Source organism: Thermothelomyces thermophilus, chromosome 1 (genome assembly GCF_000226095.1).
Source record: "Thermothelomyces thermophilus ATCC 42464 chromosome 1, complete sequence".
Classification (NCBI taxonomy): domain Eukaryota; kingdom Fungi; phylum Ascomycota; class Sordariomycetes; order Sordariales; family Chaetomiaceae; genus Thermothelomyces; species Thermothelomyces thermophilus.
Window position 1 is genome coordinate 6,745,128 of NC_016472.1, and position 14,233 is coordinate 6,759,360.

The window sequence follows — 14,233 nt, forward strand, 5'->3', positions numbered from 1 at the left end:
GTCCCAGTCGCAACGTAGACTCGCCAATCAGCAAGGCCCGAAACTGCCTGCTGTGCAGGTGGTGGACGGATGATATACAGTACTTTGTAGCATTATACTGCGCTATGAGCTAAGCAGCATGGCGAAGGAGGTGACGCCCGTGTAATCGAATGCAGAATATATCCGCTACTTGTCGTCTTGTAACACTGCCCATGGCCAGCCCGTAACTACAGGCAGGATGTCCGTGGTATCTGCGTAGTCCACACTTCCTGGGCTTCTTTGTTGTGTCGTGAACCTTGACCGTTGCGCGCCCCAAGGCCTTGGTTAACTTTCCGAGACCCCTGACCTGGGTCCAACTCCCGCTTGACGGGATCCGGATCCCTGTCTTGCGTATCGAGACGAGAGTCGACGGCGCCGAAGTAGGATCTTGAGACGTCTGTTGCTGTGCTGCATGGGCCATTCTGCCCACCCCCTCTTTCTCTCTCTCTCTCTCTCTCTCACACACAAAACGTCTTGAGTATAGTTATATCATAGGCGGCCTGAACAAGTCGACTGCACTATGTGTACATTTCCTTGTGTAGAGTACACTCGCCGCTCAGTTCGAGACACTGCATGCCCTGGCCCCTGACCGCCGCATAACCACCTTATTTGTTAGCGTTACGTTTTATTGGGCCGGAGTGGGGGTGGGGGGTTTCCTCCCGCGGCTTGTCCCGACACCCTTGCTGAACTCCGTCAGCACAAGCTCCCAAGCAGGCGGTCCGTCGAATCGGGCACGGCGCCGAAGGTTGACATAACCACCAATTCTGTCTGTTCAGCTGAAGGAAAAGGACAAGTATCTCAGAGACAACAAACATTACCACTGCCCAGATACGTTTTGGTTCTTCTTTCTGAAGTTCTTGTATTGTTCATAAATGTCAAATGCCTACCTGATTTCTCCTAGCGCGGCCCTGGCTGTTAGATAGTAATGCGAGTCCTCATCCTTCCCCGGCAAGGCCGGTGTCTGAGGCAAGTTGCCCTGCATTTGGTTTCTTTCTTGCCTTTACATCAGGAACTTCTCCCGCGCACTACTACTCCGTATGACCGCCATTTACTTGCGCTGCTCACCGACAACCTGCGCGTTTTATGACCTGCTGACAACTCGGGCAACGACTGCCCGCTTAATCGTCTTTCCACCGCCTTTTCCTGCACCAGCAACGAACCGCATTTCCCTGCATGCTGCACAGTTCCTCTGCTGCCACGAAGTCTGCACTGCTTCTCCCTACATGCAGCTTGTCAAGCTAAATCCACTACTAAATCGTGAGCAGAGGCACCACTGCGAGGAAGAACAAACTTAAGGCATGCGCGAAGTTTCCACTTATTATTGACCACCAAAATACCATCCTCTTCTCTTCTGCACGTGGCTTTTCTCGACCGGAAACCCGGCCGTCGCCATCCCGTAGGTAGGCCTCAAGAAGCCCTTCTCCTCGGGCTTTGGCCTCGATCTCGCCCAGTTCGGCGCCACGCGACGTTGGGCCCCCCCAGTCAGTTACTTACACAGTATGCTCGACGCTTTTTGTCGAGTCTATGTTGGACCCCAACAAGAGGAATTCTGCATTCACCGTGGTGTATGTACGTACGGACTACACGATGTGCGACGTCTTCCGCGCTGGCACCAGGTTATTCGCCAATCCCCTGTTGCGGCGCCTCACGCGAGCGAATCAGCGTGCTCCGCTCTGCGGTAACCGCTTCGGAAAGCGGACCAGGGTTCTCGAGTGTCACAGCGCAATCACTCCCGTTTCAATCTCGGCAGTGTTCCACCCTAGTCCCCGTTCTGGTATCGCATGAGATGGGCTGCAAATTTCAACATGCAACCCTAGCGGTTCTTTCCCCGTCGCAAGTTCATTTTGAAATCGCTGCCTTGTCTTTTTAAATTTCTCTTGTTCTTCCAAGCTGACCTTTCGTTTTCTCGGTATTGCCCCAGACAAACCCTTGCGTGTCTTGGGTAAGCTCTCCGAACACAAACCACAACCCCCTCCCAACTCACGCGTTCATCCGCCAGAAAGCTGGAACGGTTGATTTCAGCAACCGCTTCATAATCATCGAAGAAAGGCGCCCTTCCGCGTCCCTACACAACATCAAACAGCGCCTGGTTCGTCTGCCCTTACTTTGGTCAGACGACTTACTCGTAAGTTGTCCCGATTGCTCGTGCCTTGTGGCTCGGACAGCAGGGCGCGCCGCAAGGCACCGGCCGGTCTCACATCACGAGACACCTGTTGTGGCGGGACGCACGGTTGCTGGCGGAAACCTGGTTTTCCGGCCGCTCGCGACAGCGACCTTCGAGAGGATCATCGAAGCCGCGCTTCGGTTCCACGGGTCGCAGTTCCACCAAACAAACACCAAAGCGGCCAAACGTTAACTCATTCATTGCCTTTCCGCACCCGGCCTTGGTCGATGGTTACTGACTTGGAGCAACCGAAACAGAAGCAAGCGGTACCTGTACTGTACACCAACAATCAGCGCATCCTGTCGCCGTCATTCTACCATAGAATGGGATTGATGACAATGGCCCAACACCGGCAGGCGCCCCGCCAATTCAAGGAAGAGCCCGGTCATGACTCGGTGAGGTGACAATTTCGTTTTCTCTACTTGCATTGCGACCCTCCACCCAAGTCATCGACAACATCCGTCACTCCGCTGTCATCTGTCAATGCGGCAGTGCCGCGGAACTCTACCCAACTCGCCCTATATTGGGGGTGGCCGCTTCCTCGGGGTAAGTTCATCTCGAGGATGCGTGGCGGCTGCGACGAGATATCTTGGTGTTGAATAACCCATGCACCCACGTTCTCAATTTCCCTTGTTCAGCAACCCCGGCAGAGCTACGCAATTCGTTCCAGAAAACTGCATGCCGCTGCCGCATCCTTGGCTGGCCGGGGAGGGGATGCTGCTGGGAATTACAAGGGGGGCGAGCTGTTTCACCAGCAGACAGGGCTCCGGTATCATGCGACATGGGGCACTGCCGGGATGCACAACGCGCTTCCACCCTGTCAACTTTGGCAGCGCGGCGGGCAACCCCCATGCTCGCATGTTGCTGCCCCTTGAGTTGCATCCATTCCGCAATTCGACAAGTGTTGAAAGGGACTGGGGACCGCCAGAAAGCTAGGCTGGCGGCAGCGGCAGCGGATGGCTGCAGAACGCATCGCCCGCGCGCAGCAGCTGCACTCGCTGTTCTGGTCCCTCGCGGTTACGCCATCAGCGGCGCCCCCCCCCAAGCATGGCCGCGCGGGCATGCCGGCAGACCCAACGGCGAAGCATTTGGGGCCCTGGCTGGTCTTGGTATCCCCACCCCACGCGCTTGTCCCCCACCGCCCATCAATGGTTATAAACCATTTAAGAACTGCGTACACGATTCAGCGATCGGCTCCCTGGCCAACGCGCCTGTCCGCACAAGCACGTCTTTTGCACTGAATTCAGTCTCGTCGGCTGTGGGCGCGCTGACGACACTCGTGCGACGGTCTTGCCATGCCTGATGTGCGCTGTCCCGAGCGGAATGATGCTCGGCATACGAGAGAGCCTTGGCTAGAGTCAGTTCCTCACTAGCGGGTGGGGAATTGGGAGGCGATATCAGCGCATTGTGGGACAGCTTCGTACCCCTAAGGCGCGTGATGTGGGGTCGCTAGCAGCTCCTGGACACCAGTCCAGAGCGTTCCGACCAAAGGACCCACAGAGCCAGAAAGTTTTGGCAGAAACACAACTTTTCCGTGGCCGTCTCATCTTCTCCGCAGCTGCTGCAAACGCTGCTCCAAGTGGACAACGGGCGATGCAAGCAGAGAGGCATGCATGCTTGACTGGCAGACTCCCAATTCCCAGCGGAAGTCCAGACTTCTCACGTTCGCGTGTCCTCAAGACCAGCCAGCTGTTTCAAGCGATCCAGTCAAGAATGATGCGGGTGTGTGCACCGGAGCAAGGGCGCCGCGGGACTTGGGAACTGGTCGTCGTCGGGGAAGTCCAGCCCATCGCAGGGATTCTGGCGCATGGAATGGTGTGCGGGACCCGCTCTTCTCACCGCCCCTTGTCCCTGCCCGCGAAAGGAAATGGGGAATCGACAGGAAGATGAGTGGCAGATGACAGGGTCGGAACAGCCAGGAATTCCCATCAGAGGTCTTGCCCGTTCAGTGGCTAGCCCCGGTTGGCTATTCCTCGTTGGGCAATAGTTGTGCTACCTGCCTCTGCTCTGGACCTTGCCATTGGCCACCTCATCAAAGTTGCAGTCGCCCCCCTGCTCGCCTTTCTTCCCCCCCTTGCCAACTTCCTCCAGGACGGTTGCCCAGCCCCGGCCCCCCGTCATCCTTGGCGCATCAACCCACACCTCTCGAACATTTTTCATTGCGTTGCGGGGCTCGGGCTCTGCTTGCGCGGTGTTATCACTGGTTCAATCTGGGCAGCGCAGTGAAAAAAAAAGTTAAGCCCACCACAAAATACGCCTCCCTCCCCCCCCTTCCCACCCCCCCTGCTGGGTATATCATCTTCCGCTGTACTCGGCCTGTCAGGCATTGTCAGTCTTCTCTTTCCACCCCCCTGCCCGGCTCTTTTGCAAGCATATTCGACAAGTCTCGTGGTTATTCCCCGTTGCTGCAGAACCCTGGCCATACCTCCATAAACTCGCTATCCCCACAATAGCTTTCCCCTGAACCGTCTTGTTGGGGTCAGGACTAATCCTGTCAATCCTGTCGCTCCCGCATTCCTCGCCGCGGGACTGCATCTTCGGTTAGTTTGCACTAGCGGCCCCGTTCATTTTCTTTCCCATGCGCTGTCCGGGGTCAAGTTGCTGCTGGCAGCGAGAACAATTGCCAGGACACTTACCACGTTGACGCCGAGCAGCCCGAAGGGCTCTCCCGAGTGGGAATCTCGAAAGCTCGGGAGAGGATTCCGAGCCCTTCGTTGCTCCACCCTGTGGGTAGCATTGGCTTTCCCTTGCTCCTTGCTGTCGGCTGGGAGACCGCGTGGACAGAAGCCTTGTCCTACAAAATCCCACCCACCGTATCCCCGAGGCTAGCCCACCTCGCCCGTGGGTCCCTCGTCTTTTTCAGGGGACCGACCTTACTTCCCGGCGCCCCAGTCCTTGCACGCGCCCTTGCGTTCCGCGAAGGAAAAAAAAAAGCCACAACATTCCCAGACGCGTCCCCGGCACTCCAAAACACACACGCACACACTCCATACACACACATGGTTTTCGCCTCAAGACGAACCCTGTAGCGTGAGGACTAATGGTTGTCTCCTCTATGCAGCACCACACCCACCAACAGCAGGGTCCTGTCCCCCCGCATCTGCAGCACTCGCGGCCCTCGAGCGTGGTTCATCAGCAGCATCACCCCCAGCCCACCGCGCAGCAGCAGCAGCACCACCAGCAACAGCAACCACAACATTCGGGCGCGTACGCATACCCGCAACAAAACCAGGGGAGCAACACCCAGGACCACGGCCTGCCCTCGTACTACGCGCATCCAAGCCCCTACAGCACACCGGGTGGGACGAGCGGATACACGTCCGCAGGTGAGTCTGCTGTGTTCGGCTCTGTTGCCCAAGTTTTTGACCCCGGCCTCGCTGACCCCAGCCGTCCACAGACACCGGCGACATGATGGCTGCCACTATGCCGAGACCCTATCCTCCAATTTCATACCATACACCCCAGTCAAACTCGCCCGCATCGGTAGCATCGCCCTCGGGTCACGACCAGCAGCGAGGCATGTACGGCCAGCCTCCATCTCAACTACAACATCAACCCATGTACTATCCGGCTCCCCAGCAGCAGTACTCGTCCATGCCGGCCCAGGCCGCGCAGTCGCCCTATGCCTCGCATGCGCAACAGCCTCATCAGCCGATGGGATCCCAGGCCGGCATGATGATGTCACACACCCCTCCCCAGCACCCCATCAGCCAGCATCCCACGCAGCACGCGCAGTCAGGGATGACGGTCAGCCCGCGCCCGGATAAGATGGAGACGCACGCGCTCAGCCACCGGATATCGGGGACATCAGCCCCAGTGGCCATGAACAACACGCCGTCAACGAGCCCCCAAAACGGCGCCTCTCTGTCTACGCCCACCACCTCTTCCGGCGTGAACCCGAACGCGGCCCCGGGCCCGATCCCGGCAACCACGCCGCTGGTTGTCAGGCAGGACACTAACGGTGTCCAATGGATCGCCTTCGAGTATTCGAGGGATCGTGTCAAGATGGAGTACACCATCCGTTGCGATGTTGAGTCGGTGAACCAAGACGAGTTGACGCCCGAATTCAAGTCGGAGAACTGCGTCTACCCGCGCGCGTGCTGCCCCAAGGAACAGTACCGCGGTAACCGGTTGCAGTACGAGACAGAGTGCAACACGGTCGGTTGGGCGCTCGCGCAGCTGAACCCGCCCCTCCGGGGCAAGAGGGGCCTCATTCAGCGCGCCGTGGACAGCTGGCGGAACAGCAACCAGGACCCTCGGCTGAGGAGCCGTCGCGTCCGGCGTATGGCCAAGATGAACTACCGCAACCAGAAGGCGGGCTCGACCACCCCTCATACTGCTCAGTTGCCCGCGCCCGCTGCTCCCGGCTCAACGGCTCTAACGCCGACGGCCATGGCCCCGGGCAGCAATCCGGCCATGGCTAAGCCGGTCATGAACAACATGGCCCCCCAGATGCATCACCACCACGGCGGTCAGCAGGACGGAAGCGCTCAGGGAGGAGACGAAGTCGGTATGTTTCACCAGATGGCCTAAAGCGCGCGCGTTTTGTTGTGATTAAGTGTGATACCTCTTCGAGCCAAGCTGTCTTACATGCGCCTGCTCTTCTTTCTTCTCCTTCTTTCCTATCTCTCTCTCTCTCTCTCTCACATATTTTTTGTCCTATCGTGTTTTGGTTTGGTTGTGTCTGGAATTCTTGGGAAAAATACTCGCTCGCGGCCTCCCCCGTTGCACATCTGCTGTTATTATATACCGGATCGCGCGACCACTCGATTGTTTTCGAGCATTGATGTTTACCTGGGCCGACAACAGGAACCTGGTACAAACAAGAAAGAACTGTACATTACACTTAGTCGCGTTTGCTGTTAGTCTGTTTTGCAGGTTCTCGGTCGTCGTCGTCTAGTCGTCTGGCTGGCTGCTGGCAGAACTCGGTTGGTTGCACTGCATCTCCCTGCTTTGCAGCGACATTCAACAGCATCGCTCATCACACATATCAACCGGCACCTTCATCCTCAGCACCCACATCATGTCCGAGTGTCTTTGACAGGGGAGCCTGAGCGAGATGATGGCACCCCGAGATGCTCGGCTCCTTGCATCCTTTGCCGCGTCGATTTTGATTTTGCTGCGCTGTCTTGCTTCGAGAGTATCACACTTAACATGACCGACGCGCGTTGACTTGAGGGCCTTGCAATGATTATCCCCCTGAACCATATAACCATAACCAAACCCCCTCACAACCCCCAACCACCCCCGGAAGAGGTAGAGAGCGCCGATGGGCTGACGCGAAGACTTTCTCTTTAGGCGAAGGGGACTACTCAGGGGACCAGCATCATCACCACCACCATCACCATCACCAGCCACCTACCCAATCCGGCACAGAGGAACGCCCAGCCCATGTTTTCTCCGGCTACGGTTCCTACAGCGGAGCGCCGCCGCAGGGATCCTCGATGCCGTCCATCCACGACGCCCTGGGTGACGGCAACCACGCGCCCCTCGCCGCCGCCCGCCGGACGAGCCACTCCCGCGGGGACCCGGACATGCCCGAGGATCTCTTCCCGGACATCCCCGAGGCCAAGAAGCGCAAGTTCATCCTGGTAGAGGACAGCGACCGGCAGAGCCGGCTGCGCGTGCGCGTCACGCTCGACGGCGTCGACACGCGCGAGATCCCGGACAGCTTCCGCAAGAGCAGTAGCGTCTACCCGCGCAGCTACTTCCCGCGCGAGATGCAGAGCCCCCCGCCCAGCGCCACGGGCAGCAAGTTCTTCACCGACGACGCGAGCGACGGCGAGGATGACGGGACTACCGAGACGGAAGGCGGTGGTGGTCGCCGGTCCGGACGGCGCCCCGGCGCGTCGTCGAAGCGCGGGAGAGTCATGGTCAAGGTGCCGCTGGCCGAGGGCCAGGAAGGCGAGGTGGCTATCCCGAGGATGCGCAAGGTCTTCCGGGGCAAGGAGGTTCGCCTCAACGACCTGGGCTATCGCATGGCGTGGCTGCAGAGCAGAGTGTTTGCCGGAAGGACGGTGTTTTTGCAGCGAGCTTGTGAGTTTTTTTTTTTTTTTTTTTCCTTTTTTTCATCTCACTCGGCTTCCGGCTCTGGTTTTTTTTCTTGTTGGTTATTGGTCTTAAACTGACGTGACTCGCACGCAGTGGACTGCTACCGCAACAAGACGCGTAGTGCCATGGAGAGCATCATGCAGGACGTCAAGACGGCTGCGCCGCACTACGAGACCCGCGTCGGCAAGCGGAAGTTCAACGACAGAATGCGTGCCGAGAGGGAAGCGGATGACTGATTGACCAACCAAACGAATGCACCGACTACTCTCACTCGTTGGGGGGGAGGGGGGGAGACTGAGTATGAAGGACGAAAGATGGAAGAACAGGAAGAGTACGACGCACGAAAGGAGAACGAAAGAAAAAAACGACTCATGATGTTTGATTTTAGGGAGGGAAGGAGGGCGGAGAGGTCGTCGTCGTCTTTCGTTGGCGAGGAGGTGCCACCTTTCAAGGTCTTATTCAGCCTTCTTTGCCGACGGCTGGCGTAGGTCATGTTGTTGCAAGACTACGTCAACGGCGGCGGTGGGCGGCCTGAGTAAAGAGGAAAGGGGGATGCCGTTTATGGTTTGTTATCTGAGTCTGGTTCTGGGAAAGCTGACGGTGCCCAGTGGTTTCACCTCATTGCTGCGTAGAAAAAGAGCTTGCTCTGCAGGCCATGGCATCACTGCCGATCATTTATAACTTCACAAGGCAACAAAGTGTGTTTTACTAGTTAGTCGGTCGGTTCGAGGCGGCGGCTGTGTGTGCCTCGAGATCCATTGTATAAATAACAAAAGTTGGGAACTTTTACGGACCACTGGACGAACATATACTATATGCTGCTCGTTTCTGCTTGACAACCCATCCGTTCATTCACTCGCCCCTGAGCCATCTACTCAGCGCCTCTGGGTCTGCAACGTTCTCCCTGCCCAACGTAACAGTGTTAGCTCCGTCTGACCAAGCCAGCGAAATCTAAGGAGGGGGAAAGTAGCGAACGGCATTAGAGGAGGGGAAGGGGTCAGCAGTGACAATTTGAACAGCACAAGCCGAAAACATCAACGTTGGAAACATACCAATGCTCAACTGCCCTACCCATCTCGTCAAACATCCACACTCCGCAAAAAGGCATCTCGATGGTTCCCTTCCGCCTCCCATCTGGTCGATGGGCGTGCATCGGGAAGCAGTTGAGTGTGGACTGCTTCCGAAATTGGAACGGCGAGGCCATGGGGCAAGGATATGATCGGACATGGGATGCGAGAACGAAAAAGGATTGGGGGAAGCCCGTTGAGCTCAGATTGTGCGGAAGGCGCGAGCAGACTACGCTCACTGGCGGTGCCGGGCGTTCGTTCGGAGGTCCGAAGGGAAAGAACAGCGACGTGGCTCAGGGCGGAAGGTTCAATTCTATATTGTCCGCAAGTAGAACAAGAGTACGCTGGTGAAAAAAACCTCGATGTATGGGATGGAAAGAAGGAAGGAGACAACAATTATTTAACTCTACCGTGGCGTCGCTCGCCATCTCGCGATACCGCAGCTCTCAATGACCGTTTCCTCCCCTCGCTACTCTGTCCTTGCGTGATGGATCAAGACGGAACTGCAAAGGATGACCTCCTCGACACGATGCTGATCTCAGGTCCAGAACCATAATTATATCGAATGTGTAAACTGGCAGGAGACAAAGGCGGGAATGGAACTTGGATCGAGTCCGCCTTTTCTCCCTTTCCCACTGAGGTGCTCACCTGGGGGCCACATGTGACCTCTCAACTTCTTTGCTCATTCCTCAGGTGTCCCCGGAACCGTAATTAACTGCTCAGGTTCACGACGAGGATATTGCCCCGGCATCACTCACCATCAACGGCCTAAGCCCATTGAACGGCCAGGACAATGATTCCTTTTTGAGACTACTCTTACCACGCGGTCGAACTGACCGAGGCATTTCCCTTCTCGTCCAGGGTCGTTCAGACGGAGCCCCCGATCAACCTAGATAATTCTGCACATATAAGGTATTCCGCCACCCCGAGTACCCCACCCCATCCAACTAACAACACACTATACTGTAGTATTCTACAGGTATGTACCATGATGGGACAGCACACTTTGGCTCGCGCCCGCTCCCCATGGCGCATATATTTGCACGGAAGATTCCCTCTCCGAGCCCTCCCCTGTTACCTGCCTTTTGCCCCCCCATTCCCGTTCCTCCACCAGGTCGCAGTGAGCAATCGAGACGCTCAGACCTGCCCTCGTTTCACCACACCCCCTTCCGACCGGTTCACAAAATGCCCGAACCCCAGGTTCCCTCACACCCCTTGCTCGGGCCATGTCACTCCCGAGGAGCGACAAATGCCGAAACACCCACAGAAATGTTGGTATACCTCTGCTTCCAGCAAACGCCTTCCCCGAGTCAGGTTTTCATTCGAGTCAGATGGCACAGGCTGTCGAGTCACTACTTGAGATGAAACCCCTTCCCCCTAACCTTAACCAACCAGCCCGTGTTCAGACAATTTGACATATTTCACAATCCCGGTCACAGACCGGAATGATATTGTCCCCTCTAGCTACTCCCTGCTAAGTTACCACGTCCACATTCACGTATTACATTCGCGATGGCACGATGCGCAGCCTCATATAAAGAACACGTCATACACATCGCCCACATATCGAGAGGAAAAAGGAAAAAAATAAATAGAAAAACGTCTCTCAAACCTTCTCTGAAAGGGGAATATTCCTGCAGGCTTCCAAGTAGACGACCCAACACCTCTAACCACAAATTGAGTACTGGAGCGTCACCTTCCGTCCGCCGTAGAAATTAAAAGGTTCCGTGGTACACCATTCCTCACAGTTACAGCCCACACGCGCCAGCCCTATGGCCCCGAAGGCAACTTCGGAACCCCCCGGGGAGGGGAGGGGGGGCCAAGTACACCCAGCCTTCTGGTTCAAGGACTGGCACTTCCCGTACCCGGACATGACAGGGGAGATGGTCGATCGGCTCCCAAGTCACAGAGTGGCGCCGTAAAGGTCGGTATGGCACTAGGCGACTTGGACAGGCTTAGGCGCCCCCGGCAGCACGGCATGCGGCTTCTTGTTCATTGCACTGTGCAACGGTCACACCCGGCGCTTTCCCTCCGTTGACAGCGTCGGCGCAGGCGTTGTTCTGAATGGCACAAGCCCGTTGAACGGCGGCATCCCTCGTGGCAAATGTGTTGCCGTTGACACTGAATGGGCGCTGAGGATCGTTGGTGTTCTCAATCGCTGGAGCCTCGATACCGGCAATGGCGCTCCCGCCAGCAGCCACGTTCCGACCATTGTTGTTCCGACCCTGGCCGCGGTTACCGCCGTTGTTGTTGTTGCCGCCGTTGTTGCCGGCGTTGTTGTTGCCGGCGTTGTTGTTGTTGCCGGCATTGTTGTTGTTGTTGCCGGCATTGTTGTTGTTGTTGCCGGCATTGTTGTTGTTGCCGCCGTTGTTTCCGCCGTTGTTGTTGTTGTTGCCGCCGTTGTTGTTACCACCATTTCCGCAGGCACCGCCCACGCTGAAGTAGCGGCAGTCCTCTTGCGAGCCACGTTGAGCAACAGGCATCAGAACAGGTTGATGATTGGAGGCGCCGGCCATGGTGCAGACACGGTAACAGCCCGCTGGAAGGCCGCCCGTCACCTCGGCAGACAAAGTGCCCTGACCATCCCCGTCATCGTTGATGCCCTTGAAGAAGGCAAACTGGGAGGCATCGAGAGGTTGGGTGGGGTTCAAGGTGTTGCCAGTATCCTGGACCGTGACGTGAGTATGGCCGATGACCAAGCCCTGTCCATTCAGGTCCTGCGGAGCCGAATAATAAGTGGTCTGGGCGTTGGTGAAGGAACCGAGAGCCATGTTGGCGATCTTGACCTGAATGTTGAAAGTCTGGAGCTCAGGGAGGTCGTCGCCATTCTTGGGGTTAAGAATCACCGTCGAGACCATCTTATTTGCGGCCGGAATCTTGCCCATTGCTGGGGTAGGGTTAGCAACAGAGCCGGTCGTTCGTAGCGTGGCATGTACGTACGGATACCGTTGCAAGAACCAGCGCGGTTCTGCTGGCCATTGGTCAGGGTCTGGCCGGCACAGAAGTTGATGAAGTTGGCATCGTCGCTGTGGAGGAGTGGGTTAGCCTAGGCTGTAGTAGTCAGTTCAGTGAAGGATTGGGACCTACGTAGCCGATTCCACCTGGCCCGGCTCGACATTCCCGCCGTTCTGGCCGGTAGACTGCGAGCCGGTTTGAAGTGCGTTGGCTGCCAGGCAAGTGGCAGTGGCACCATTGTTGTTGTTGCCGTTGTTGTTGTTGCTACCGTTGTTGTTGTTGCCGCCGTTGTTCTGGCCATTGTTCTGGCCATTGTTCTGGCCGTTGTTCTGGCCGTTGTTCTGGCCGTTGTTCTGGCCGTTGTTCTGGCCATTGTTCTGGCGGTTGTTGCCGCCGAAATTGCCGCCAAAGCCGTTGCCAAAACCGCCGCGAAATTGGTTGTTCTGCCGCCGCGCAAGGGCGCTGGGGGACCTGTACTGGTGCAAGGTCGCCGCATCAGTAACCATCGCCAGGCCCAACAGGGCCGCCAGGGCTGCGTTCATCAACATGCTGGGCGTTTGTGGAGGCCGGTCGAAGGGGATTCGGAGAGCGCCTAAGGCTCCGCAGGATTCGAGAGTTGGTTTGAGAGAGAAGATGGTTCCAGACCGTCAGAAGCAAAGTAAAAAGGAGTGGTGCGCGACAACTGGTGTCGACCAAATCGGATATGTATGTACAAGTACAACAATCCGCACCCAAAGAAAGGAACGAATGGAAGGATGGGAAGGAAAAAAGAAGAGCGATAAGAGCAGCTAGCACCGCAGAGAATGTGAACGGGACATGGTCGAAGAAAGAAGCGGTCGTACGATCCCCGGGCGGCGCACTGAATGTTATATGAGACGAGCCGCCCCGGAGAAGAGCAGGGGGGAATTGCTGCGACGACGATCCGACGACAATGCCAAGCCAGCGTTTCTCAAAGGCCCTGCAAGCCAAGCGGTTTCGAGCACATCCGGGCCTCCTGCCACTCTGCTGGGGCTGTTTGAAGGTTCCTGGTCGTCGCAGGCTTGGCAATAGAGACAAGGTTGTATGCTTGCCCCATGATTCCAAAACGTGGTGCAGGGGGGCGATGCAGACGGAGTGCTTTCTGGAGGAGGAAAGTTCTCAGAGCCGTCACACAGACACGATGGACCGAGGATGGATGGGTTACAACCTCCACGAGCAAGAAAGTGACCCTGCATTGCCGAGATCCCAATTCAGAATTTTTTGATATCGAAGTTGGGACGGCAGGGGCATTGGGGTTCCTGGGGCTCCAGGACTTTCGGACCCGGAAGGAACACGGGGCAGGTCCACTACCTGAGGAATGTACGGATTACGGATTACACACGAGGGGGTTAAGAAGAGCTTGCCCTACCGACTGGTAAGTACTACTACTACGCAGTGCAGGTAAGACTGAGCAACAATGCAAGGCGTCGAGGGACTCGGAAAGCGCGCTGCCGTCTGTTTGCACCGCTTACCGAACCCCACAGGTGTGAGTGGCCAAAACGACCGCTTGATGAGGTTTTTAGGTCTGGCACTTCGCGGCCGTACTACACAGTACAGTCAGACACGACGCTGCAGAGGGAAAGACAGAGGGTGCACTGTCTCTCGGTAGCAACGGTTTGCCTTGAAGCTTGGATGCTGGAGTAGCAGTTGAGGCGGCTCGTGTGCCATATGTTCAAGGCTAGCCCTGCTCGTCCCAAGTTCAACCAATTGGATCGCCCTGGCCATGACGATCGGGCAGCTTAAGTTTCGGGATGAAGCGCAAGCGAGCGAGCATGAGCTCCGCGCTGCCTGGAACCCGCTATGGGACTAGTGTAGTGCACTTCCCCACATGGGCCACCAGGCGCTTTTCAGCCCCGCGTTGACCAGATGCCCTTTTCCCTCAACATGTCAGAGAGCCGCACGGCGATTGCCTGTCAACGGATATCGGATATCGGCAAACCTCCGAAACGACGAGAACACT

The 14,233-nt window shown here is 56.9% G+C and overlaps 3 protein-coding genes across 3 annotated transcripts; 1 reads left to right on the forward strand and 2 right to left on the reverse strand.

Annotated features, from left to right (window-relative positions):
* Positions 1-1,940: 1,940 nt before the first annotated feature.
* On the forward strand, positions 1,941-8,469 carry MYCTH_106463 (uncharacterized protein; the record flags this gene model as incomplete). The annotated part of the gene is made up of 6 exons (XM_003659941.1): positions 1,941-2,143; positions 2,440-2,577; positions 5,244-5,508; positions 5,670-6,692; positions 7,481-8,218; positions 8,327-8,469. The coding sequence occupies exons 2-6, from the start codon at positions 2,506-2,508 to the stop codon at positions 8,467-8,469; spliced, it is 2,241 nt and encodes a 746-aa protein (XP_003659989.1). The 5' UTR covers positions 1,941-2,143; positions 2,440-2,505.
* A 616-nt stretch (positions 8,470-9,085) lies between these two features.
* MYCTH_2123653 (uncharacterized protein) lies at positions 9,086-9,437 on the reverse strand (the record flags this gene model as incomplete). The annotated part of the gene is made up of 2 exons (XM_003659942.1): positions 9,086-9,137; positions 9,286-9,437. 2 exons carry the CDS (start codon positions 9,435-9,437, stop codon positions 9,086-9,088), a joined length of 204 nt encoding a protein of 67 aa, XP_003659990.1.
* A 1,520-nt stretch (positions 9,438-10,957) lies between these two features.
* MYCTH_2297683 (uncharacterized protein) lies at positions 10,958-12,962 on the reverse strand. Its single transcript, XM_003659943.1, has 3 exons — positions 12,388-12,962; positions 12,241-12,326; positions 10,958-12,187 (listed from the first exon to the last, which is right to left on the reverse strand). The coding sequence occupies exons 1-3, from the start codon at positions 12,801-12,803 to the stop codon at positions 11,256-11,258; spliced, it is 1,434 nt and encodes a 477-aa protein (XP_003659991.1). The 5' UTR covers positions 12,804-12,962; the 3' UTR covers positions 10,958-11,255.
* Positions 12,963-14,233: the final 1,271 nt, after the last annotated feature.

What these genes read in the sequence shown, in the direction of transcription:
- MYCTH_2297683 (XM_003659943.1), bottom strand. Translation starts at nt 12,803, where the DNA reads ATGTTGATGAACGCAGCCCTGGCGGCCCTGTTGGGCCTGGCGATGGTT. An exon ending in GGCCAGGTGGAATCGGCTAC is followed by an intron (nt 12,327 to 12,387) that starts GTAGGTCCCAAT and finishes ACTCCTCCACAG; the next exon opens with CGACGATGCCAACTTCATCA. An exon ending in TGGTTCTTGCAACGGTATCC is followed by an intron (nt 12,188 to 12,240) that starts GTACGTACATGC and finishes ACCCTACCCCAG; the next exon opens with CAATGGGCAAGATTCCGGCC.